Below are 26,696 nucleotides of genomic sequence, written 5' to 3' on the forward strand. Positions count from 1 at the left end.
TTTGCTAGAAAGTGGAAATTTTATGCAAAATATAAACTTTACGGGAAGTAGCCATCAAAAAAGTTTAATTATAATTTGATCATTTTGAGGACTTTGACACTGTGCGTTATCTTCTTTATTATATTAACTGAATCAAAACAAAATATATATCAGCAGTAAAAAACATTAGATGTAACAATGGAACTCAATCTTGAAAATGAACCCAAGGTGCCATCAAAATATACCGGTTTTAAAATGCAATGGCTGCTAATACAACCTCCCTGAAAATAGTCACAATAAACGCTAGAAGCTTTATTTCCCTACATAGGTATCTTAACCTTAGGAATTTCCTTCTGACATCGGTAAACTATCGACACTTACACTGGAAATGTATTCTAATCTAAAGCCAGCAGCAGACTTTGAGGTCAGAAAAACCAATTCTTTCCATTACGGTGTGTGTATTATATACATCATAATTTCTCTATTCTTTTCCTGAATATTTTAAAATAATATGACATTAAGATTGTACTTCACCACACACCATATTTTCCAACTATTTTTACCTAAAAAATTCTGGTCCTATTTCTAACACTGGCTGAATAACCTTCTATCAAACCAATCCTTCTGCCTAGAACAACTCTAAAGTATAGACTAAAATACAATATAAACAAATAACCAACCAAAAGCATTTAAAAAATGACCAAAAATAGGTTGATTCTGGAAAGGAATCAACACTTGGAATTCTGGAGGAATGGTATTAAATGAGTTGCCTGTTTGTTGCAGCTTTGGGCCTAAGGGCACACCTCAATCCACAACCTGTAGGACAACTCAAATGCTAATATGTTCAGACTTTCTGGTCTGAAGAAGCAGTGAACAGGGTACAAAGTAACAAAAGCCACCAGAAAGTAAGAGGGGAATCCTGGAAAAAACAGAGTCAGAACGGAGGAGTCCTAACTTCTATATACCAGTACATTCAGTTCAAACATATGGCTGATCCATGAGCCACACACATGTGGCAGGGAAAACCCCCCAAACCCTAGCTAAGGGTAAAATAACTAAAGATTTAAGCTGCAGCCCAAGAGTTTGTAGTTTAAGCCTAACCATTAATGGCCTGCTACAACAAATGTTAAAAATCTATATTTTAAAGAATAAAACAGAATCCAGAGTCTCTGTAACATAATAATCACAGCAATGACTAGGGTACAATTCAAAATTACTTCATGAAGAAACAGGAAAACATGACTCAGTCTCAGGAAAAACAATAGATGGAGACCAATCGAAAGTAATTCAAGTATCAGAAGTAGCAGACGAAATTACACTCAAAATTATACTGAAGTCATAAATGAAAATATGCTCGAATAGAAATTATAAAAAACAGAACCCAATTAAAGTTTGAGAACTGAAAAATACATTTTCTGAAATTTTAAAAGTAATTGAAAAGGCTTAAAATCAAAAGGGAGGTGACAGAAGAAAAAGTTAGTGAACATTAATATAAGATCACAAATCAAGGGAAAAATTCAAAATCATTTATAATAGACGTGGTAAATACCAAAGCAACTTCATCCTGAATGATATAAAAGGAACAGTTTAATGCACACACTAGTCTTTAATTACAAAAAAACAAATACTTTTTAAGTGGCAATTATCTACTTTCTGACCTTTTGACCACCTAATAATATCTGCTCCAAGCCCCACCCTACCATTTTCCCAATAAAGTACATGCGTAGACTTGGTCACACAAACCACTATTTGGCCTAATGAGAAATTTATAAAAAAGACAGAGATGAAGCTACCATGTTTAAGAAACAATTTGGGGGCTAAATTTCTGAACATTATAAATAACTGCTTAGACTTTTAATAGAACCAAAAGTTTCAATGGATAAAGTAAAATTTATAATAAATATGTAACATTAAAAAATACAAACTTGAAGTACAAACCATGCTGTATGCAAAACAATTTAAGCAAATCATATTAAATGCCAAAAAGAAGACATGCACCCAAAGGAGGTTTATGAAGCTACACAGCAGTATTTTAAAATAAGTTAATATGGCTCAGAAATAGAAAAACTGGCATTCAAAACTGAAAATGCTCTTTAGAAACAGCAAGGAACTTAACTTTTTAACTTAGTAAATTTCAATCAACAGGTTTTGTCTTTTATTTTTATTTATTTTATTTTTTAAAAAATATATTTTATTAATTTTTTACAGAGAGGAAGGGAGAGAGATAGTTAGAAACATCGATCAGCTGCCTCCTGCACACCCCCTACTGGATATGTGCCCACAACCCAGGTACATGCCCTTGACCGGAATCGAACCTGGGACCTTTCAGTCCGCAGGCCGACGCTCTATCCACTGAGCCAAACCGGTTACGGTGGTTTTGTCTTTTAAAATTAAGACTATAATTATAAAAGGATTTTAAAATTATTTTTAAAAATATATATGCTTTAGCTAGGACCCCCCCTCCCCCCATCCCTCAAAAAAGAATTTGAGTGTGATTTTTTAACTTTATTTAGCATTTAAAAGTTTCATGCACATTATGGAGTAAAGAATTTTCTATGTAGATCACATAATACTGTCATTTCATTAACCGTCTGGGGTACATATCATGCGACCTGGGTCTTCATTGCAACCTAGACTGCAATCCAGTTTACTTAAGGGCAACTAACCAGTTCCTGGGCTGAGGCAGGCCCTGGGTGTAACAGTTGAGAGAACAGGAGTTGCCCAGTAGTAATGATGAGGTGATAATGCCCAATGAATCATCATCTTTACTAACCTCATTAATACACTCACCTGTAATTGTTTACCTCTGGCTTAAGAAATAGTAAATACTAGGGGTATAACAATTTATTTCTGTTATAGCTGTCATTTCATAAAGTTTTTAAAGATAATCAAACATACTTTTGATTAGTGGTTGCTTTTACGTGTCTAACTTGTGTACTTGGGATAATTATATACACTACTTAATACACAGAGGCTATATTCCTTCCCTTCCTTCATGCCAAAGGAAGACAAAAAGAATGATTGTTATGTACAATGATATTCCCTTTAAAAAAGACTAAGATATTAAAACAGTACAACTTTTAAAAAACAGATCTTATAACGTATTAGGTATAGAGATAGCACTATAATAAGTTTAGAAAATCACTTAATTATGGATGTTGTATTATATTATAGATGTAAAACTTAAAGTGAGTTAGGACAAATTAGTAATTTGTCTTGGAATATTATAAATGGTAGATATATCTGTGGGTATAGTTACATAGAGTCCCAGAAGATATTCATTTAAAAATAAAATTGCTTTGCCCTACCTGTGGTCAGCAAACTGCAGCTCGCGAGCCACATGCGGCTCTTTGGCCCCTTGAGTGTACCAAGCCTTAGGAGTACCCTAATTAAGTTAATAACAATGTACCTACCTATATAGTTTAAGTTTAAAACATTTGGCTCTCAAAAGAAATTTCACTCGTTGTACTGTTGATATTTGGCTCTGTTGACTAATGAGTTGCTGACCACTGCAGCCGGTTTGGTTCAGTGGATAGAGCGTTGGCCTGTGGACCAAAGAATCCTGGGTTCGATTCTGGTCAAGGGCATGTACCTTGGTTGCAGGCTCCTCCCTGGCCCGGGCCCTGGTGTGGGCTAGTGCAAAAGGCAACCACCCAATGTGTTTCTCTCACACCAATGTTTCCCTCTGTCTTTCCCTCTCTCTTCTACTCTCCCTAAAAATTAATGGAAAAATATCCTTGGGGGAGGATTAACAAAAATAAATAAATAAATAAATAAATAAATAAATAAATAATTGTTTTATACTAGGAATGAGCAGAGATTTTTCAGTCAATACATTACCTTTTCCTCTTTAAATCATTCCCCAAATAAAAATCTTTTATAGAATGTGAGTAGTAAAAGGATTCTTAGAACCCACCTGCCAGTGGTTCTCAACTTGGGGTGGTTCGTCATCACCCTACAAGATGCTCAGAAATGCAGGGATATTTTGGATGTGATAATGACTGCGAAATGCTACTGGCATTAGGAATTCTAAACATCCTATAATGCACAAGAAAGTCCTTTATAATGAAGAATTATCCAGCCCAATTGCCAGCAGTATGCCCACTGAGAAATACTGACTTAATTCTCCACTTTGAAGATGCAGCCACTTAAGCCCAGAGATGTTAAGTGACTTACTCAAAGACACACAGCCAGGTCCAAAACCTATATTTTCATTCTCTTCTTCTATTTTCCTTTTAAAAGTAAACTCTCAATAAAAATATACAAGAACCAACGATCAATTGTATATGAATATGTGAAACACTGTGAGTATGTGAAACAGTTTATTGTATTAAATCATTGATTTAGCCTACATGTATTTTCCCATACAAACAACTGTAAGCCTACATTTGCCCACGCCCCTATAAAGCCTAAGAAAACTAAGTTGTATTTACCCTTTATCCTTTTAAAATTTCAATTGGTCCACAAAATATTTCTGATTCCTTTTTATATACTGTGTACTAGTATACTTCTTAGGCAATGTATCTATATTAAATAGTAGTAAAAAATAAAATAGGAACAGAGAGATATTTATTTGTATACCTGCCTCCCTCCCCCATCTCTCTCTATATATACACCTATCCCTCTCTGTTCCTCTCTGTTCCTCTCTCTCTCTCTCTCTCTCTCTCTCTCTCTCTCTCTCTCTCTCACACACACACACACACACACACACACACACACAATACAATTCTCCCAGTACCACCACCACTACAGAATGCAATATAAATTAGATATCAAGCTGTATGGAGACTGAATCTTAAAAAAAAAATGTTCATGAATGGCCTTAAAATGCAATTATATAAGCCTTTCCAATTATTTTATTTTTAAAATACATTTTTGTGAAGTTTAGTTACTTAAATACAGTTTCTCTTTACAATATTCTGAAGGTTTCCCTGTGTGGCCCTTTTTCCCTACTCATTCATCTTTGTTGCTCGTTATGTGTCCCTTGCCGGGGTTACTGCAACAATTTTTAAAATACGCTATTTAAATATAATTAAATATAAGTGATTTTGTCTTTTGTTAAGGTCATAAGTTTAATCCTTCAGTTAATTAAACATGCAATTATTATTCTATCATATCCACAAAATCTAGGATTAGATAATAAAAAATATCTTGTAGGTAGTCCAAAACAATGATGCAAAAAAATTGTCATTATAACTAAAGCATGCTATTTCAAACCAGCAAGAAGTCAAGAAGTTCTGTTAAATAGATGTTTGCTATCTGCAATAAACATCTAGTGAACAATCAATACTGTTAAGATGGTACTATACCAAAACTATCAGGGGTCTCTGCTGATGATACCTTCTTCGCCGTCTTCATAATGGCTACCTCAGGTTTGGGAAATCTGCATGCTAAAAATATTTAAAAATCAAAATGTATTCAAGCAATAAAGTCAATAAAATATGTATAAATAAAAGGGTATATGAACTTTTGAAATGAAGCATGCTTGAATATAGGCAGTTCTCACTTTGCACAGTTGTGTGGGACCATTAAAATGACAGTGCAGGCTGAAACTGCAAAATCTTAATAAGCAATGGAGAAAATTACAATTGTTATGTGATCTTTAAAAAAAAAATTTCCAAACATTGAAATCTCTCTCACAAGGAAAAAATAGTTCGGAATTATGTATGGTGGCGGATGTTAACTAGATTTATTGTAGTGATCATTTTGCAATATATACAAATACCTTGTATATCTGAAACTAATACAGTGTATGTCAATTATATCACAATAAAAAAATTTAACAACTCGTCTACTGACAATTAGAAAGGAAAATTTGGAAATAATAAAACTAAAGTTTATGTAGTATGCCATCGTTCAAAATAGTAGAAACACTGAATTAGAGTGTTTCATTATCTCTTTGTAAAGAAGATGATCCAAGGCAGCTTGAACCGTGCTAGCACTCGTCCTGTCTCACAATGTGACGCAAGCATCTTCTCTCCGCCTCGGTGAGTTGCCGCACTCCTTTGTGAGTCTGGATTAGCTTATGCACGGTGTCCTTTGCAGTCTCAATGCCATAAAATAGCTCTGAGAGCTCCTTTAGTGTGAAGTTGGAACCAGAGTCACTTCCTCTGGAACATCTGCATCCTTTTCATCACAACCTCCTCACTTACGTCCAGAATAAGTGCGCCTTCTCCAGGCCCCTCTGGAGTGTCTCAAATGGCAGCAGTTCAACAGCGGTGTCAACACCCCCTCATCTTGGAGGACCGCCTCTGCTGAAGAATGCCGCCGCACCCGCAGCCCTGCCCCCTGCCCAGGGCAGCCCACACCCAAGAGCTCAATTTCACAGGCAGGGAGACTTCTCACCCAACTCAGGACAGCACAGAGGGGTCATCCTATCTCTAGAAGCCTCCACCGGGTCAGCTAAGGCTTCCATTGACACTGTATTCCCCAACAAATGTGTTATGCTCATCTTTGTCTCAGAGACTGCTTCCCAAGGAACTTAACCTGCGACAGGGATGGTAAGGCTTCATGTCAGCAACATATTCTCAAGTGATTTGTGGGAGAATGGGGGTATAGAGCGTGGAGGGGGAGCTTACTGCACTAAAACCTTTTCTATAAATTTGAGATTGTTTCAAAACTTAAGAAGTAATGTGAAATGGGGAAAGCACAATTACACTAAAAAGTTCCCATTGTATACCTATAAAATCATTATTAACAATTCACATTTTTTTCTAATGTCTTTAAGAAGGCCCTTTGAGAAGAAGAAAAAAAAAGAAGCTAGGATCATGTTTTTTAAACCATTAAGATCTTTCTCACACACAAACATAAAATTCTGCCAGCTCACCAAAGGTGCCACATCCCACGTTATCACTCTCACATCGGTTTGCCTGTTCCCTGTCGCACGTCAGGCACGCCTACGTTTATCTACGTGACCTCGCCTCTTTCCCACCTTAAAACAAAAAGCAAGACCACCTGCTATCACCTTGCTACTCAGGACAGGATCCCTGGACCTGCAACACTGAAACCACGGGACACTTGTTGGAAATGCAGAACCTCGGGCCCTGTCTCACACGTACGGAAACAGAATCTGGGTTTCCGTAAGATTCCCGGGTGATTTTCCATGTACTTTAGATTTTGTGAAGCAAGGTTCTAGTTTCTACTGTGGGGTGTAGAGAGCTACAAGAAGCACTGTCACCATCCTTACAGGGAAACAAAGTCAGACTAAATTCAAACTCATGACTTATTTCGAACCAAACCCATGAGAGAGCTGAAGTCACAGCGCAAACTTGGCCTAAACTAAGAGAGCGGCAGGCACCTGCAAGGACAGAGCGGACAGGGGACGGTAGCACTTGCTAACTTGGGATCGATGCAACCGGACACCTTAAGGAGGGTACAGCTAGAACAGTCAGGGCGCAGGTGAAGGCAGCGTGCGGGCTGGGGGACAGTGGGAAGGCACCGGCATACAGATAAATTGGGGGAGTCCGCATCTCCTTGCAGATTCTTTCACCAGAAATCCCACCAGACACGGAAAGTGATAAGAGAAGAGAATGTTGAGGGAGTGTCCAGTTTGGTGCAGGCCTCCAGGAGTGGAAAAGCAGTCGTGCAGAAGGGACACGAAATTCTACCTGGATCCTTTTTTCAATCTCTCCTATGAGTCAAAGGCTTTAGTCTGTCAGAAGGGCAAACATATTGTCAGGGAAGGTGACCAATCCTCCAGTTTGCCAGGGACTAGCTCAGTTTTAGCACTGAAAATCCTATAGCCCAGGAAAAAAATGTATCCCTAGCTCTTGGGTATTTTAACTTGAAAAACAAAGTTCAAATCATCTTCTTGACTTCATAAGCTTCTTACCAAAGAAAATGAAAAGATCTTACCTGCTAAATGGCCTGCATATTTTTACAAAATGCTGCTAAAAGGGGGTGTGATTTGCTTACCTGTGATATTTTATTTTTCTCTGATGAACTAGAATTCTACACAGGACTGTCTGTAAAAAAATGAGCATACTAGTAATGAGTAGTTAAAATAAGTTTAGACTTCTGACCAATGAGTAAAGGAATACTCTCAGTAATACTCAAGCTACTATAGTAGTACTAACCAAGGTCCCCTTTAAACTGTAAAAGCCGAATCCTTCTCTATTGATACTCCCTCCTCAACTGATTACAATCTGGCTTCTTCCCAAATAGCTCTTATAAAACTACTACTGACAGCCCAGCTGGTGTGGCTCAGTGGTTGAGTGTGGACCTATGAACCAGGAGGCCAGGGTTCGATTCCCGGTCAGGGCACATGCCCGGGTTTGCAGGCTCAATCCCCAATGTGGGGGAGGCAGCTAGTTAATGACTCTTATCGTTATGTTCCTATCTCTCTCTCCCTCTCCATCCTTCTGTGAAATCAATAAAAATATATTTAAAAAAACTACTTCTGACAAAAACACCAGTCTCTTTTGTGTTAAATCCTATGCACCCTCTTCCGACACACCTGCCCCCAAGCCTTTCCCTTACGTGACTTATTCAAAGCATCAGACCAACCCCATGTCTTTCCCACTTAGCGTCTGGAACACACTATTCTTGTATTTTTCCTATCTTTGTGGACACTCCTCCTCAGCCTCCTTCTAGCTCTGGTTCTTCTTCCTCTTCCCTTTGAGGTCTCTCCTGGATCTTCTTTTCCGTCTATATACAGTGTTGACACTCATACTACACCTTCAGCCTAATCTTCCCTTATGAGTTTAGATTTGTAATATAAATACCACACACACACACACACACACACACACACACACACACCTAACTACTTGATATCTCCCTTCACATTCGCACAGGTATCTTAAACTTGACATGTCCAAACTTAAGACTAATTTCCATCCCTCCGAAACCTATTTGCCCCCAAACTTCTCCCTCACAATTATTAGGACCAACTTTTACTTAATCACTAGTCAGAACCCTAAGTCCTCACTTTCTATTTTCTTTCCCTTAATTACCTGCCCCTTTCTACCCATCAGCAAGTTCCATCAGTTCACTCTCAAATAAGTATCTTTTTTTTAAATATATTTTTTATTGATTTTAGAGAGGAAGGGAGAGGCAGAGAGAGATAGACATATCAATGATGAGAGGGAATCATTGATCAGCTGCCTCCTGCACGTCCCACACTGGGGAGCGAGCCTGTGACCCGGGCAAATGCCCTGACCAGGAATCAAACCATAACCTTCTGGTTCATAGGTCAACGCTCAACCACTGAGCCATGCTGGCCGGGCTCAAATAAATATCTTGAATCCACCTCCTTTTCTTCATCTCTGTGGCCACTTAGTCTAAACTACCACCACCCCTGGCCTAGGCTACTGTAACAGCTTCCCAAGTGGTCTCCTAGCTTCTGCACTTGCAGCCTTCAGGTAGTCCATTAGCAGCCACAGTGCTCCTTACATCCCATTATCTCACTCCAGGGCTCAAACCTTCGAACGGCTTTCCTAAGGTTTACCTACGAGGCCCTGACTGATCTGGCTTCTGCCCCCCTGCCTACCTCATTCCACGCTCCACTTTGTTCATTAAATTCCACCCATAAATACTTTCTGTCAGTTCCTATGCTATGCCAAGTCCCTTCTTATCTCAGTGTCTTGGTATTTGCTTTTCCTCCCCAGAATGCTCTCCTCCCGCTGTGTGAATGACTAGCTCTTCAAACCTTTCTTTTCAGTTTAAATATTACCGACACAAAGGCCTTCGCAGATCGCCTTATCTAAATAAGTGTCATTCTATTTATTCTAACAGCACAGATTATATATAATGATTTAATTTATTTACTATATTACTCATATCTTTCCTCTCTCAAAAAATGTAAGTCTCATGAGAGTATTATGCCAAGTTAATTAATTCTATTATATGGTAGGGAGAGTAACAAATATTTGTTAAATAAACAAACTTTCAAAGTTTGGAAAGCTTTCCAATGAATAGTATATTAGATATCTATATTAATAATAGACAAATATGTAAATTGGCCATCCCTTTGTGACACCCACAGCCAATCAAGCGTGAGTATGCAAATTAACCCGACAAAGATGGCAGGCCTGTGGGCAGCAGGCACACGTGCAGATGCCAAGCAGCCATGGCAACGACACAGGTGTTCCACACCACCCCAGTCGCTCCAGGCCTGTGGGCAGCGTGGAAAGGCAGAAAGGCGGCTCCGGGCCAGAGCGAAGGCGGTGCCGGCAGCCAGGGGAAGGAAGGCCTATTCTTGCATGAATCTTCATGCATCGGGCCTCTAGTTTTTTATAAAACTCATTCAAAAATCTAAAGAAAAATTAGAGTAAAGGTTAGAAACATATGACAGTTATGTGTCACAAATACTAGTTTTCTGACTTTTCCAAATTCCTCAAACAATTTATAAACTTTTTTGCATACTGATTTTACTTTGATTTTGCTTATGTAAATGCCATATTTGCTTTTGTACTGAATGTTAAAAGATAGACTAAGATATGTAACTTTTATTGATCATTTAAGGTGTAACCTTTTCCCCAAACATGCGTTAAAAAAACCAGGAATGAGTATCCAGAAGGGTGTAATAATTAGAACAGAGTTTTAGAGTCAAATAAAGCTAAGTTAAAAACTCCACTCTGCTACACAGGTTGCAGGATCTTGGGCAAACTCCTCTTGGCCTTAGTTTCTTAATCTATAGAATAGAGATCATTCCTTCTCGCTCCATGAGAAGTAAATAAAATAAGTACATGGAAACTCACTTAATTCAGCATGTTTGACACATAGCAGATGCTTAATAATTGCTAAGTAATTGTAGTGAAGATGGTGTTAGCAGCAGCGAGAGTTGCAGCTGCAGAAGGTCTTCTATAAAATATAAGAACCATTTCACAATAGAAATTCAGAAGTAGTTTTATGAAATACTAGGCTTTTTTTCAAAGTACGAATGTTTTAAACCATACAGTGCACTAAGTAATCTACCCTAAAACTCAGAAAGAAAAGAGAAAATCTAAACTAACCCAAATAAGAAAACCATTCTAATATAAATTTCCCTGAAACTTTAAAATCCAAAAATAGTAATATCTCAGTTAATCAGGTGCTTAAAACAATGATCCTTTGAACAACCAAAATCCAGATATTAGCAAAAGTACTCACAGGATCTTCAATGTGAGATCTGAGCATCAAAGATCAATAATGTGATGGAAGCAATTGGCTAGGTGGAAAGACAAAGAAGGGTGGTGGTCTATGACCTTGAAACGAATATCAGGATTAAACCCTATTGAGAAGCCTAGGGGGAGCAAAAACAAAATGAGAATGAAAGAAAAAGAAAAGAAAGAAAAAACACATGGAAGAGTGACAAAGAGCAGACATTAAAAATAACAAAAAAAGATGCCAAAAAGCAAACCTCCTTACACAGCAGAAAAGAGTTTACCACAACCACAAGGGATGAATGAGAATAGCGTAGAATAGTCTGCAGGCACTGAGGGGTGGGGGAGGGTTACTATAAGTCCAGCACATTTCACTACCACTATACGACAGAGTCTAAAAAGCCTGCCAACTGGAATGGCACAGGGTGTGATGACTAGTAGTATATCTACAAATAGAAGTAGCCCCCCAAAATATTGCTGTATTAAAATACAGTATATAAGGACTCTGACATCTAGCAGAAGCTAAATTGTGCTCATTATGCTTTCATTAAGGCAGGGAAAAATGCAGCACTACGTTCAAATATGCTTCCAATAAAAGCTATCCAAGTAAATGCTTAAGAGCTTAAAGTCCTTTGCCTAGAAGATCTCTCATTTACCAGAAGATCTGAGGTAACTAAGTTATTACATTTTAACATCTAACTTCTGTTTCTAATGTGGTTGTTTTTATTAACCTAAAGCAGACATAAACCTGTGAGTCAAACACAAGGGAAGAGTCCTATAAATCTACATGCTAATTAATTCAACTGACTTGAGAAAAATGCTAATAAATTTTTCACTCAAAGATTGGTCTTTATTTGTTCTAGTTAGCTTTACACTGACGTGCCAAAGAAAACCAGTCAAAAGTGTGGTTATGCAAACTCATCACTATTTTTAGAAAAACTGAAACTATTAATGGTTCAATATCAGATCATTCCCAACATTCAAAAACATCCATTATCTTTAGTTGCAACTGACCTTCTGGATGCCCCTGTAAGTAGCAGACTTCATATTATTTCAATTTTCCTATCCACAAATTTGTTTATAAAAACTTGCTTGTCATGATTGCTTAAGTTAGCAATAAGTGACTACTGAGATGAACACCAAATTAATTACTAGTGAATCAAACACTCTAGCAGTGTTCAGCTTACCTGAAGCCATATTTTCTAAGTATCTAATATTTAGAATTTAGTCAAGAACTTAGAAATTAAGAGACATCGCAATCAAGGAAAACAGCTATCACAAAACTCATTTATTTGATAGAGAGGTGAGGAGTTTGATAGAGAGGTAAGGAGTTACTCTTCTGGCCTTATCCAGAGACAAATAAATGTAAAATAAAGCAATGAGCTAGAAGCAAAGAGAATACACTGATAACAGCAAGTATCCATGTATGACAGAAGAGAAGGAGAGCTAAGGCAGAGGATTGAAGCAGCAGCAGCTTACAGCATTTCATATAAAGCAATGGCTCTTGACCAGGACAACTTTGCTACTCTCTCCTCTTCCCCCCACCCCACATCTTCTCCATAAAACATTCGGCAATGTTTGGAAACATTTTTGGTTGCCAGAACTGGGTGAGGTGGGTCCGAGGGTGCTCTGTCATCTAGTGGGTAGAGGACAGGGACACTGCTAAAAATCCCCTGGGGAAGACGGCCCCCACAACAAGGAAGTATCCAGCCCCAAATGTCAATAGTGCCAATGTTGAGAAATCCTATTTGGAGGAAGGAGTCCCACGTAGCTCAATATATAAAAGAAATCACTGCACTAGCACTCAGCATAAGAACTAATGTTCAAATTTCTTAAAATAAACAAAAGCCTATATGTCAATGGTATGCGTTAATAGAGAAAGATGTAATACAAGATTTCCAACAGAAATTATTCTTTTCTAAACGCACTGATAGAAAGTAATAAGTTACTATTAAGCATGGCCATCTACATGGAATACCACTTGCTAATTTCCCTTCCCTTGAATCCAGACTGGTCTTAGTGACTTGTTCAACCAGCAGAAGTGATATTCTGGGACATCCAAAGCTAGGTCATCATAACAAGTCGGGTGGAAGGTTGAATAATGTCCATTCCCAATCCTCCAACCCTTGAATATGTTACCTTGGATGGCAAAGGAGATTTGCAGATGTAATTAATTAGGATTTTGAGAGAATGAGATTATTCGGGGCCTAAATATGATCGCAGGGGTCACTATAATAGGGAGGCAAGAAAAGGTCAATGAAGGAGATGATGTATTGATCAAAAACAGAGATCAGAGTGATGTGGACAGGAACCAAGGAACGGCAAAAGCCGGAAGAGACAAGGAAGAGCTTCTTCTATGGAGCCTCCAGGACAGAACCTTGCTGATGCTTTTATTAGCCCCTTAAGTCTCCTTTTGGACTTCAACCCCCCAGAATGCTAAGAAAATAAATTTGTACTGTTTTAAACCACTAAATTTGTGGCAATTTGTTACAGCAGCAACATGAAACTAATACAAAGTCTTAAAGTGTCTATCTAGCTTTCTTGGAACGTTTTCTCTGGGACTTGGTCTATCACCTAGCTATTACAGCACGCTGCGATTGACATGCTGGTGAGGTCTCATGCACCTACTCTGGCCACCGCTGCAGTTGAGCCCAGCCTTCCAGCCCTCTCCACCAAAGTGCCAGACATGAGCAAAACCACCGTGGACTCTGTAATCAGCCCATCTCCCAGCTGAAGTCTACGGAGTGACCTCTATAGATACCACATGAACCAGGTGAATTATCCAGCTGAGCCCTGATTATATTCCTGATCCACAAAAATCAAAAGATATAATAGAATGGTTGTTGTTTTAAATCACATATAACTCCAGACATCAAGCTATATGTAAGTGTTGATTAAAGACTGTTAAATAGCATATATCCATTTTATAATGGAAAAAAATCTTATTTGTGTTATCCGTTCTTTACTGGCAGTAATCCCTAGTAACAGGGGCCACTCCAACATGCCCAATAACTCTGAAGTATTCAGAATTAAGCTTGTTAGAATATATTGATACTAGTGGCCCAGGGCACGAAATTCATGCACATTAAAAGGGAATTAACCCTTTGAGTGCCAACCAATATTCTAGGAACTATGCTAAAATTGCCAAGGCATTTTTGCTGATTTTACAGCAGTTTAGGAAAAAAATTATGAATTGCAAGTAAATGAAATTACATATTCAAAAACGTAAGGAAACCTTTACTACCTTTGTTTTCATCTTTGACATATATTGTTTGCTGATTGTATTTAAAATACTAGTAGAAAAAAAAATTTGAACAAAACATATAATGTTAAAATAGAGGGACACCCTTCTCCACTATCTTCCACAAAATCGTCATCTTCACAGCAAGAACTGACATATTTAGCAATATCATCATCACTAATAAAAGCAGACTTAGAACTGGACGCCATTTCGAAGCTTTAGGGCTACAAAATCTGAGTAAACTTCATAAAATTGTAGTACCTGTAAAAAATTAGGCAGATAAATGCCAATGGTCAATTTTAGAACTCAAACATTCGGCATCACAAGTAATCTGCACTTAGGTGCCATCTGTCAATAAAGAGTGAACTACTAGCATCTAACAGTGACACTGCAGGAGGAGCGCGATCGCACTCCCGGCACTTTTGGTGAAAGACAGGAGGAGCGCGATCGCACTCCCCGGCACTCTAGGGGTTAATTAGAGGACATATTTCAATATTGCTATAATTGAAGTGTCAGAGATGAAAGAAAATTAGTAAAATGTATATGAAAATCTTCCTCATGTCAGAGTCTGGGGCGCGCCGCGGGACCCAGAGTCAAGTCCCCGCCCACCCATGTGCTCCTTGAAATCGTGCGAGACCCAGCCCCAGCCAGCCCCACCTCCATTGGGTGAGATCCAGACCCAGCCGCCCCCATACCCGTCAAGCCCTGCCAGGTGGGGGGTGCAGCCTCAGGTCCCCTGGCCCAGCGCTGGGTGGAAGTCGCAGCCTCAGGTCCCCCGGCCCACCCTCAAGTCCCCTGGCCCGGTGTCAAGGCGGAGGGCATGGCCTGGGGTCCCCTATCAAGCCCCACCGGGTGGGGGAGTGCAGCTTGAGGTTCCCTGTCAAGCCCTGCTGGGTGGGGGGCATGGCCTGAGGTTCCCCGGCCCAGCACTGGCAGGGGGCGCAGCCTCAGATCCCCTGGCCTGGGCCGGGGTGGGGGGCGTGCCTTGACGTCCCCCATCAAGCCCTACCAGGCAGGGGGCACAACCTGAGGTCTCCCGTCCTGGGCTGGGGCAGGGGGCACGCCTTGATGTCCCCTGTCAAGCCCTGCCAGGTGGGGGGCATGGCCTGAGATCCCCCATCAAGCCCTGCTAGGCATGGGGCCCAGCCTCAGCTCCCCCACCCCTCCCCAGCTTGGCGCTATGCAGCCTCAGGTCCCTGCTGATCGCTCGTTATGGCTCATTACGGGAACCCCGCCTCCGCTGTGGGTGCAGCCATCTTGTGACAGCATTATGGTGTAAGGGTCAATTTGCATATTACTTCTTTATTATATTTAGGTTCTTTCCATATTAGTAAAATAATTGATTGTGGCAAAGCTTCATTTTAAGTTATCTAGGCCCATGATATAGAAGCTCTCAGCTTCTTAGATATCTCTCACTCCTCCTGACTCAATTCACACTTCACATCCTCATCCTGGCTGTTCTCTTCTTGCTGTGTCTAGTTGGGGCTACTTCCCTTGTTCCTCTTTTACTATTTCAGTGAAGGCACCGAAATATCTTTATTCGTGCATCTTAATTTAGAGTATGAGATGTTTTCCTTACCCTCGTTCTCATTCTCTTTCAGCAAAAGCTGAAATAATCTCCCATTCATCCCAGAGGTTAATAGCTTAACAGAGTGGCTATTTTCTCTCATAATCCTGAACAATAGGCTGAGAGAAATGGAGATATTTTCCTTAAGAGTCCAGAATCCCTAGTGGGTCATAACTCCATGAAAGATCTTGTTTTTGAGTATTCTAGACATCCACTTTACTATCAGCTTTTTATCTTGCAGCCTTTCATTTGACAAAGGCCCTTCTGCTATATGGCAAGTTCTCAAATCGAAGCTCCTCATCTACTTAACTAATCACAAAAGGTGAGGAACTACAAGGTTATACAGTTTAGAATTATACAGTGTGTCTATGTGGATGTAGATAAATGGTAAAAAGAAAACCTAAATGTACACAATTACCACTTAATATGGCAAAAAAGAAAAAAATGCAAGCTAATTAAGATCTAACAATGATAGCCCGCTTGGCTCAGTGGTGGGGTGTCGATCTAAGAACCAGGAGGTCAGGGTTCGATTCCCCATCAGGGCACAGGCCCAGGTTGCGGGCTCCATCCCCAGTGTGGGGTGTGCAGGAGGCAGCCAATCAATGATTCTTTCTCATCCCTGATGTTTCTCTCTCCTTCACTCTTCCTATCTGAAATAAATAAAAAATATATATATTTTTAAAAAGATCTAACATTGATAGAAAAACTGCTCTGTTCACAGCAATCTATCTCTTGTTATATGTAAAAAGAATCTCATTTTAAAAATCCTTAAGTACATGTTTAACAGAAACATTCCCTAAGAAGCTCCTTTTTTTCAAATCAAATCTTTTGCTGCGCCTTCCCCAAAGCCAACTCTTATCTCTATGTAATTCTCCAGCAAACATTAATTACTATACCTTAAATAAGTGTGGGAGGCAGCCTCTCAGGCCCTCCCAATCATTTCCTCCTCCTGGTTTTACGCCCTGTACAGTCCCCTCCTACGATGTACCAGGGCAAAAGGGATGGACTATCTCTTCTAAGACTGGGTAATAAAAGACTGTGGCTGCCAGCTTAGACTGTGTCATCATCACTTGTCCTGGAGGGAGCCAAGGGCCACGTCTTGAGAACCCTTAGGTGGCCCTGGGGAGTGGCCTGCATGGCAAGAAACTGACACTTCCAGCCTGCAGCTGAGTGAATGAGCCTTTTTGGGAATGGATCTTGCAGCCCCAGTCAAGGTGTCAAACGATGCAGCCACAGCTGAAAGCTTGATTACGACTTTATGAGACCCGAGTCAGAAACATCTCACTAAGCTGCCCCAGGACTCTGGAAGCTGTGCGACAATACATGTTTGTTTTAAGCCATTATATTTAGGGGTATTCGTAATACAGCGATGAACTAATACAATGAGCAATGCCACTGCCCATCCTTCAAAATCCAAATTGCTGTACATTCGGCCCATAGCATCTGCAGGCTCTGCATCTGGGGATTCAACCAATCAAAGATAAAAAATATTGGGGTGGGGGGAGGGAGTTACACGTTGCTGTCACGTACAGAGTAGTTAGGCCTCAGATGATTACGTCCGTACTGAACATGTACAGACTTTTTTTTTCTTATTATTCCCTAAACAATACAACTGTTAACATAGCATTTACATTGCACAAGAAGTAATCTAGAGAGGATTTAAAGCACACAGGGATGATGTGCATAGGTCATATGCAAATAGTCCGCCATCCCATAGAGGGGACTTGAGCATCCACAGATTTTGGTACCCACGAGGGTCCTGGAACCGGTTTTTAAAAATAATTATAAATAGAAAGTGTAATTGCAAAAAGTGGGAGACAAGTTTGTTTGAAAATCTTGGCTAAAATTAAAGGCAACTGTAATAATGTCAGCTCGCCAGCCCTACTTGTAAAAACAATGAACTAACAATGTACTATCTGAGGCTAGGAACTGTTTCTGGAAAAAGACCAGGTTGAGCAGGTGAAGTGAGAACACGGTATCAACTTTTTTTAAATTGGGGAGGAAATCAGTTTAAAAATCACAGTATCCTAAGTAGCTATGATAAGACATCCCACAAAGTAGGGGTTATCTATTATAAATTGGTTCTATGAATGTAACGCTTTATCTTGTCACAGACTATATCACTTGCCCACTGATAAACTCATAAGAAAGATAAGGGCAAAAGTACCAAATTTCAGCAGTAGATTCCACTGACATATCAAAGCATGGATGATTTTTTTCTTGTAATGTTTCCACACCAACTCCAAAGCATGTCATAACATCATACAAGAAGCCTTCCCAGGAACACATAAGATTCCCTACAATTAAAAAAAAGCCCTTTTTACCAAAAATTTATTTCATTAGAAAATCCACTAAGTACACACACACACATTTAATATGTGAATCGGGTATTGAAAAAGCAACAATAAAAGAAAAACAGCAATTTTTTGTTTGGGGGGGAAAAAATGTTGATTTCAGCAATGTAATGAGCTGCATTCATTTGCAACATAATAATGAATAAAATAATTTATTAGTGACAATTCAATTCCAGTTTATCTCCATAGTAACTATGTGTATTCATATTGAAAACAATAAAGAACATTAAAACTGTCCTAAAAATGAAACCGGTAGCATCACTTAAGTGTCATTTGAGTCAAAGAGCAATAATTTAGTCATCAACATTGGCAAAAAGAGTTTATTTAAACTTTAAAGATCTTTAGCTTATAAATAGGAGATAAGCATTCTTTCTCATTTAACGCACATACTTATTAAGCATAACTGATCTAAGTGATCTCCATTGACTGAAGCTTATAGGTCCTCTCCAGTATATGTAAAACTATGTTAAATTTCAAAATATCATCTTCATTGTAAAATGCAGCATATCTATTGCAATGTGCAATAGGTATGAAGTAAAATTTACCCAGGACATGCTTTTTCAAGAATTGCCATAAAGTTATATTAATAGGGCCCTTCAATCTTGTAACAGTGGTAATATAGAAATTCCAAGAAATTACTTAGAAAGGTCAAATGTATGTTCAAATAGTCTTTGCTCATGGAGAACTTCAGCATGTGAGTGTCTATTGTATTTCAAGGAGCTCATTTTCAGAACTGAATATTTTAAAACCACATACTGAGTACACACATAGCTTACAAAATATGCTAGCATTTGATTATGATTTAATATAATGTGATTACACATTTAAAAAATGAATTGATCACAATGTGACATTTTTCCTGTAAAAGCACTGTGGGTGGACATTGTCTTGAATCATCCAATAGGATAAATTGGTCCATAATTCCCTGAATGTAGTGGGGAGGGAGGGGCGTGGTTAAAAGACACAATTAAGCCTGGCTGGTGTGGCTCAGTGGTTGAGTGTCCACCTATGAAGCAAAAGGTCACGGTTAGATTCCCGGTCAGGGCATATGCGAGGTTGCAGGAGGTGTGCAGGAGGCAGCTATCAATGATTTTCTCTCATCACTGATGTTTCTATCTCTCTCTCTCTTTCTCTCTCTCCCTTCCTCTCTGAAATCAATAAATAGATATATTTTAAAAAAGACACAACTAATAAAAAGGTTTTGAAGAAGTAGTATAGATAAGTCATATAAAGGTAGATAAATCTTTCCTCCATTCCTGTGCATAGGCCAAGGAATCACCTTCAAGTGCCTGTGGCAAATCAAATGCCATCTTCCCAATCAATATGCTGTAAACTTAAGGAATCTACAGAATGGTTATGTACCTACCAACTTTTGGGGGGGGGGGTGTAAACTTTTGATGTTCAAACACATCAGAATGTAATATAAAATAGTAGCAATGTATTTTGTCTATATTACCATATTTTAAATGGCAAATATTTTAAGATGGAATGATTTTATCTTTTGCTCCTTTCATCCCTTTGATTTTATGAATTGTTAACTTTTGCAGCTGGACTCAAATTCTGACCTACCAGCTTGCTGCACTGATTGTAAAAATATCCTATTTTAACATGTTGGCTTAAAAATAGCTTTGCTTTCACCATTGCAGATTACTTTTGAGCAGAAGTCTGCTTTTTCTTGAAGAGCCACAGATTCTCAGAAAAAAATACCTTCTTGTTTACTTCATTCTTTCAACCTCTGGGGAAACAACAAAAACTGGAGTTTAACTCGCGAAGCACCGAACTTAATATGGGCTTGCAAGTATGTATCTGCAGTTGCTGGTTTGATCCATTCTTTCCATTTCCCGGGGAGATGTTCCCTTCCGCTGTTCAAATGAATACAACTAGACGTGTGTGCACACAAGCAGCCGAGAGAATCTCTGCCTTCTGAAGAAACATCCCTTCTTATGGGCCCCCAGACACCTCCGTTCCATAACCATTCAAGAAAGTTTCTTCCTCTCGGGTTCGTAGCACTTTCGGGGGAAGCAGGCATGCCACCTGCGCGGCTGCAAGTTCACACGAAAGCATCGAGGGACAAGAGGGCTGGGGAGGGGAGGCACACGGCAAATCAAAACAAAATCAGAACAGGATCGGTTGGCCATTGGGGCTGAAGCTCGGGCTTCTGAGGCTGGGGAGGAACCAGCCAGCCAAGCGTTGGCCCTGGCTGCCTGGCTAGATGGGCTCCGGTCCCACCTGCCCCGGGGACACTCAAGAGGCGGAAAGTTCCCCCCACCTCGGACGTCCCAGGCGCCGGGCCAGGCCGGCGAGGGGGGCCGGCGGGTGGGGCGGCGGCGGCGATGGCTGGGGTCCCAGGCCGAGGGGCGGCAGGGCTCCCCGGGGCAGGCGGGGCAGGGGAGGGCGCCGGGCCCCGGGTCACCCCCCTCTCCATCCCCTTTACCTTGGGCGATGGCAATGGACTCGAAGCGGTGCAGCTCCTTGAGCAGGCAGCTCCTCTCGGTGGAGTGCAGGCTGTAGATGAAGTCGCGCGCGCCCTGCGCCGTGTTCAGCGCCTCCATGGGCTCCTTGGGGTGCGTGCCCAGTCCCCGGGGGCCGCCGGGGGAGCCTCCGGGGAACGCGATCGCCAGCAGCCCCCGCCCGCAGCCGCACCAGGACGGCAGGCGGGGCGCGGCGGCGGCGGCGGCGGCCGGGCCCGGCCTCAGGCTGCGCGCGGTCCGGCTCCGCAGCAGCGGCAGCAGCCGGGACATGGCGGGCTGGGGCGCGGGGACCCCCGCGGCAGTCCGGGAGGGCGATCTCGGGCGAGGCTGAGGCTAGAAGGAGCGGGGCACCGCCGACCCCGCCCCGATGTCCTCCAGATGGGCAGCCGCGGCGCCGGGCACCATGCACTCCCCGGGCCCGCACGGCTCTCGCGTCCTCTTCCGTCCCCGATCCCTTCCCAAAGGCCCGCGGCGGCTCCGGTCCCTCTGATGAGACAAACTTTGTGCGAGGCGATCGGGCTGGGAGGAGGGGCGGGCGGTGCGGGCGGGCGCCTCCCGCGCTGAGCAGGAGCGGCGCGGGCAGGCGGGCTCAGCGGGGTTTGTCTGTCGATCTGCCTTTCCAGGGGGATGAGTCAGCCACGCGCCGCCCTCCTCCAGCGCCGCCCTTCTCTCCCGCCGGCTTTCCCAGCGCCCGCTCCCACCCCGATCGCTTTCCGCGCCCTCGAAGCGGCCGCGCTGTCAGGCCGCAGCCGCCGCCAGTACCTCTAGCGGTGGTTTAAGGGGTAACAGGGCGGGGCCAAGGCAGGGGGCGGGGCGGGGCGGGGCGGGGCCGCGCAGGCGTAGTCCTCTGGCTCGCTGGCCCCGCTGGGGTGCAGGGAGCGTGCACCAGCGTGCACACCCCCTCCGGTGCGTGGAAATGGAGGCAGAGAGGGCGCGCCCCGTTGTGCTGGCGACCGTCACCTTTAAGTCCGGGGATGGAAATAGCGAAGAGGAGCTTTGAACCCCTCGCCCGGCCGGGTAGTGCAGCTGTCACCCGGCCCACCCTAGCGCCATGCCAAATCCGGGGCTCCTTACGAACAGTGCCCCAGCCTGCGCCCCCCTCTCCGGGCGCGGGCCGCCCCGACAGCCGCGCGGCCGCTCGGAGCCTCGCGGGTCACAGCCTTCGACTGATGAGGGTTTTGGAGATGGAAGCGCCCAGCCTGCGCACTTTGCCAAGTCAGCGCCCACCGTGGCCTCGGACAGACACTTCGCTCTCCAAGGCACCCGCTCTGGGAGCTCCAAAGAGAGGGCGAGGCCCGTTCTACCCCTTCCCAAGACGGGTTTGAGCCTGACATCTTGACACTGAGAACACCCGTCCTCGTCCATCAGCTTGCAGATGGGTGATGCTGGAGCGCTGGAGGCGAGTGTCACAGACCTTTCCCCGGTGTTCCCTCAAGGTTTGTGTGATTTCTCTACAGTATAGAGTCTATACCAAAACGAAGAATTCCGCGATTCTCCACTATTTCCCCATGTCCAGGTTCTAGGCATCTTTCAAGACCCGGCTCCGACTCGCCTGCCCCAAGCTTTCCTTTCTCTCTTCATCTGAACCTGTCTTACTGTCACCTAGGCTTCCCTTATTAAGGGAATAGATCCACTTAGAGACTAAATCTGCTCAAGTATAATCAAGACCTAAATCCTATCCTTATCATATCCGCTGCTGCTGCTGCAGCCAGGCCAAGCCCTGGCTTGTAGTAGATGTGCTGTACACATGTAAGTGCAGTAGATTCACTAAATCTCCCTGCCTAGTGGTTCTCAAAGTATGGTCCCTGGACAGCAGAGCTTGGTAGACCTGCAAATTCATGTGCTCCACCCAGAACTCCTGAATCAGAAACTGGGAGTTGTGCTCAGTCATCTGTGTTTTAACAGGCCCTCTGCTTAATACTGATGCACACATAAGTTTGAGACCCACTGCTCTAACTCAAACATGGAATGCAATTTTTCTTTTAAGTCTCAAGGTCTCTGTTGTAGTAATGACAATTAATACACTCCGGCCTGGCTGGTGTGGCTCAATGGCTGAGTGTCGACCTCTGAACCAAGAGGTCATGATTCCATTCCCAGTCAGTGCACATGCCCAGGTTTGGGGCTCCATGCAGGAAGCAGCCAATCAATGATCAATGATTCTCTCTCAACATTGATGTTTCTATCTCTTCCTTTCCCTCTCTGACATCAATGGAAATGTTTTTTTGTGTGTGTGTTTTTTAAGAATGCAGTCTGTGGAAACTGTGTTCTTTGAGTGCACAGACAGTCTTTCTTGTCTCTGAAACCCTCTATTCCCCCCGTGTGTGTTGGAATCCTCCGCAGAGTTATTTCAGTCTGGAATTCTTGGTATTACCACCACCTTCCTCTATATCTCTTACCCCCAAGAAATTCTGACTCACTGGGCTTGGGGTGGGGTCCTGGGAAGTGAGATTTGGAAAAACTACTCACTAAGAACCTATTCCCAACAGATTGCTGAAAGTTTGATAACGGGATTAACCATGGCCTAGCTGGGTGTTAGTAGTAGATTATAGTAGTGGTCCCAATGAATCACTCCCTATGTGTAGACCTGTCCTATGGTACACTCCCTTGTGTAGACCTGTCCCACATTGACTGTGGGCTTGGCCAAATGACTTGCTATTAGCCAATTAGTGGGGCATCACAAACCTGATCTGATAAGTGCTTGCTCGTTGGGACTTGCTATAATGTGTCTGCTGCAATGTGTTTGCTGTATGACTTATGAATATTTCATTCTGCTGTAGAAAATAGGAGAATGAAATATACACACAATTTGCTTATGAGACATGTTACACATAAAATAAATGGATATGTGTTTTAAAAGGATGGAAAAAATGAAAGTGCTATTTTAGATAGAGGTAGACCAAGTGAACTTTAAATACTAATAAGGCATGAATTGTACTACTCCTAGACTGACAACAATGTCATCTCTAAATTGGCCACCTACTAGTGACACCCATTATAGCCCCATTATGGCCTCAGGTAGTCTCTGTACAAGATAAACCCCTAGCTACTCAGCCAGCTAATGACCAGACACAGTCATGACCAGACATATTTGTCCTCACATCTCTCTGACAGAAGAGATGCATGTTGGTTTCTGGCTTCTTTAATCTGCTGACCCCCCTCACTCACTCTTCACTCTGGTCCTTAGAACTACCCCATCTGCAGAGGAGACTGGCATGGCAGAGAGGGTTAGGACGTATGAACATAGCATAAAACCAAATGTAGGTATTATGGTCCTTCCACTCTGCTTGTACCCTATCTAAGCACGTTTATCTACCACATCTCTTTCCTGTTGCTTCTCACTCTGCTCTAAACTGGTTGATAAACTAGACAGCCGTTGCTGCTCTTTGAGTGAATGTGCTATGCCAGACTTAGTGGCTTAGGTAGCCAGTTTATTTTGCTCTTGATTTTGTGGCTCAGAAATTGGGAAGGGCTTGCTTGGCCAGTTTATTGTTTGAGTCTCTTATCAGATGTCAGCTGCAGCTGCTGTCATTTGAAGGCTTATCTGGGCTGGACATCCAAGATGGCACACTCTGAGGCTGACAGTTGATGCTGGCTGTTGGCTGTCTGGAAGCTCAGCTGGGACTATGAACCAGAGCCTTCACAATCCCTCCAGCGTGGCAGACTTCTCACATGGCATCTGGCTTCCCTCAGAGTGAGTGTCTGAAAGTACCAGACTCATGGCCTTTTGAGACTTATGCTAAGAAGTCGTGCTGCATCACTTACACTTTATTCTACTAGCTACTGGCAAGCCACAAAGGCCATCTCAGATTCAACAGAAGGGTATGTAGAGCCCTCACCTCCCCCCAACGAATTGGGGAGATGTTTTAAAGCTGCTGAATTACATACTCCATGGGCTCATATTTACCTATAGGCAACAAGACTGTGACTGCCCACAACCAACATAAAAAATGCACATACACATATAATACCCACACACATGCATGCATGAACACACATCTATATGACTTTTTCAGGGTAATATTTTGTAACTTTTTCCCCTTCCAGGTTTCCCATCATATTTGAGGTTGGGGAGGGAGATTGATCAAATTAAATATAAATAATAGGGCTATCAAATGCCTTCTGTTCAAACTTTAAACTCAGATTTTTAGTGAGGCCTTCAAATCATTCATCTACTTTTAAAAAATGACTATCTTTGAGTCCAGCAGAAAGGTCAGTAGAAGGATTTTGAATGTTCCTATTTGTTTTGGAAGAAAAATAAGGAATCCATTCCGACTTTCTGAACACCTTTTCAGAGAGACATTAAATCAGCTAGAATGGAAAACCTACAAGAAGATAAATTTGAGCAACAGCCCCCAAAAAGTACAGGAATTGGACACGCCAGGTACTTCTGAAGGTAGAAATATAATTGAGCTAAAAAAAAAAAAAAGAAGAAGAAGAAGAAAAAAAAACCTAAGTGAAAAACTTTAGGGGAGCAGTTATAAAGCCAGCTTTCCTTGTACATCTGATGCAGCTGGGAGGCTGCCACCTCTGCATCCCAGCAGAAGTCCAGACGTTTACTAGTGGAGACACTAGATTCAAAGGCAGGAGAAACACCGGAGGGAAGGGAGGTGCACCAAAAACAAGGAGATGGAGGGAGTGCCACATTCTGACTCATGGATCCCTTGTCACGCTTCTGCTTTGCCTCAAAAACACAGGTAGCCATACTATTGGGGGATTTCTCTCTGAGCACCCACTAAAAGAGCTCAGCCAGACCACCCGACAGTGAAACCATGCGTTAACTAGCTCTGCCACGCACAATTTCCAAACAGCTTTTTGTTTTCTCACTCTTAAATACGAAGTATGAGCCAGGAGCCCAAAATCACTAGTAAGTTGAAGAAAGCCTTCAAGATGGAAAGACAGAACCAAAATAGCTAGCATTTCTTTAACAGGGGGATCTCTGAGGAAATAGGGAGCAAAATAAATGTTTGAAAAGGCATCACAATATCTTTGCAAAATAAGGAGAGATACTGCATCTATGGAATAATAGGAATCTACAAAAGTAAGAACATCCAGAAAACAAAAATAATATTACTTGAAAATTAAAAATATGACAAAGTAAAAACTGTTTCAAAAGGATCAGAAGATAACATTGAGAAAAAATTTATTTAAAAGTAGATGGTAGATAATATAACAAATATAAAATAGAAGATAAATGACAAAATTAAAGACTCAGGTCAGGAGGTCCAAGAGAGTTAAAGAAGATATAATAGTTTTGCACTATAAGGGAGAAAATTGTCAAAGAAATGTCTGAAGGAAAGTTCCCAAAGAGAAGGTCATTTGTTCCAGCAGCAAAGTAAGTGGCTCTCAAGGGACATTCAATAAAAAGAATCCCATTGCACAATGGCTTCAGACATCTCAACAGCAACACTGGACACCAGAAGACAATGGAGAAACAGCTTTAAAATTCTGAGGAAAACTATTCCATCTAGAATTCTATATCTAGCCATCTGGTGTGAGGGTAGAGTATAACCTCAGATATTGAAGTCTCAAAATATTTACATTTCATATATCATATCAGGAAGTAATTGTAAGATGTGTTCCATTAAATTGAAGGATTAAACCAGGAAATGGGAAGTCATAGGACAACTAGAGAGTGTCCAGTCCAAATGGGAGCAAGGTGACGGAAGGTTTGGGGAGGTGTGCCTCTAATACAGAGATGGGTTTAATAGATTTTTTTGATGTATTTTTGAAGTATTGAAAGCAGGGTTACACTTCTGAGGGAAAGTTGGAGGATGGAATGGTGGTAGGTACTTTGAAAATTAAGCAAACAAAACTAAGGCAATTACTAACTCTAGTAAGTAGAATTATATTAGGGGGGAAGCATATGAAATTAAAAGGTCACAGGTAAATAGTATTTACAAGATGATAATAATACAGAATGCTGAATTATCCAAAAATTATGCTTTGTCTAAACTCGACAGATGGGGAGGGGAAGTGTCTTAGTCACCTTGGGTTGTTGTA

General features: G+C 41.8%; 2 protein-coding genes and 1 long non-coding RNA gene across 6 annotated transcripts in view; 1 reads left to right on the forward strand and 2 right to left on the reverse strand.

Annotated features, from left to right (window-relative positions):
* The window catches only part of TMEM65 (transmembrane protein 65), a 39,057-nt gene extending 17,629 nt beyond the window's left edge, over positions 1-21,428 (reverse strand). Inside the window, exons 1-2 of one of the 2 annotated variants that reach the window (XM_036338640.1) lie at positions 20,660-21,428; positions 5,289-5,369 (exon numbers count right to left, since the gene is read on the reverse strand). In XM_036338640.1, coding sequence (XP_036194533.1) covers positions 5,289-5,369; positions 20,660-20,966 — 388 coding nt within the window. In that variant the 5' untranslated portion in view covers positions 20,967-21,428. The remainder of the gene's footprint in view (positions 1-5,288; positions 5,370-20,659) is intronic. The other variant, XM_036338641.1, reaches the window with a different exon arrangement.
* On the reverse strand, positions 10,182-14,219 carry LOC118670977. Its single transcript, XR_004972532.1, has 3 exons — positions 11,071-14,219; positions 10,680-10,782; positions 10,182-10,233 (listed from the first exon to the last, which is right to left on the reverse strand). It is a non-coding gene; the product is annotated as an uncharacterized LOC118670977 (long non-coding RNA).
* Positions 21,429-21,562: 134 nt separating the features above from the next.
* Positions 21,563-26,696, forward strand: part of TRMT12 (tRNA methyltransferase 12 homolog) — a 48,579-nt gene continuing 43,445 nt past the window's right edge. For all 3 annotated transcript variants that reach the window (XM_036338646.1, XM_036338645.1, XM_036338643.1), the window contains exon 1: positions 21,563-22,132. The gene's annotated coding sequence lies outside the window, so the exon portion shown is untranslated. The remainder of the gene's footprint in view (positions 22,133-26,696) is intronic.

The sequence above is a fragment of the Myotis myotis genome, unplaced genomic scaffold (assembly GCF_014108235.1).
Source record: "Myotis myotis isolate mMyoMyo1 unplaced genomic scaffold, mMyoMyo1.p scaffold_m19_p_16, whole genome shotgun sequence".
Lineage (NCBI taxonomy): Eukaryota > Metazoa > Chordata > Mammalia > Chiroptera > Vespertilionidae > Myotis > Myotis myotis.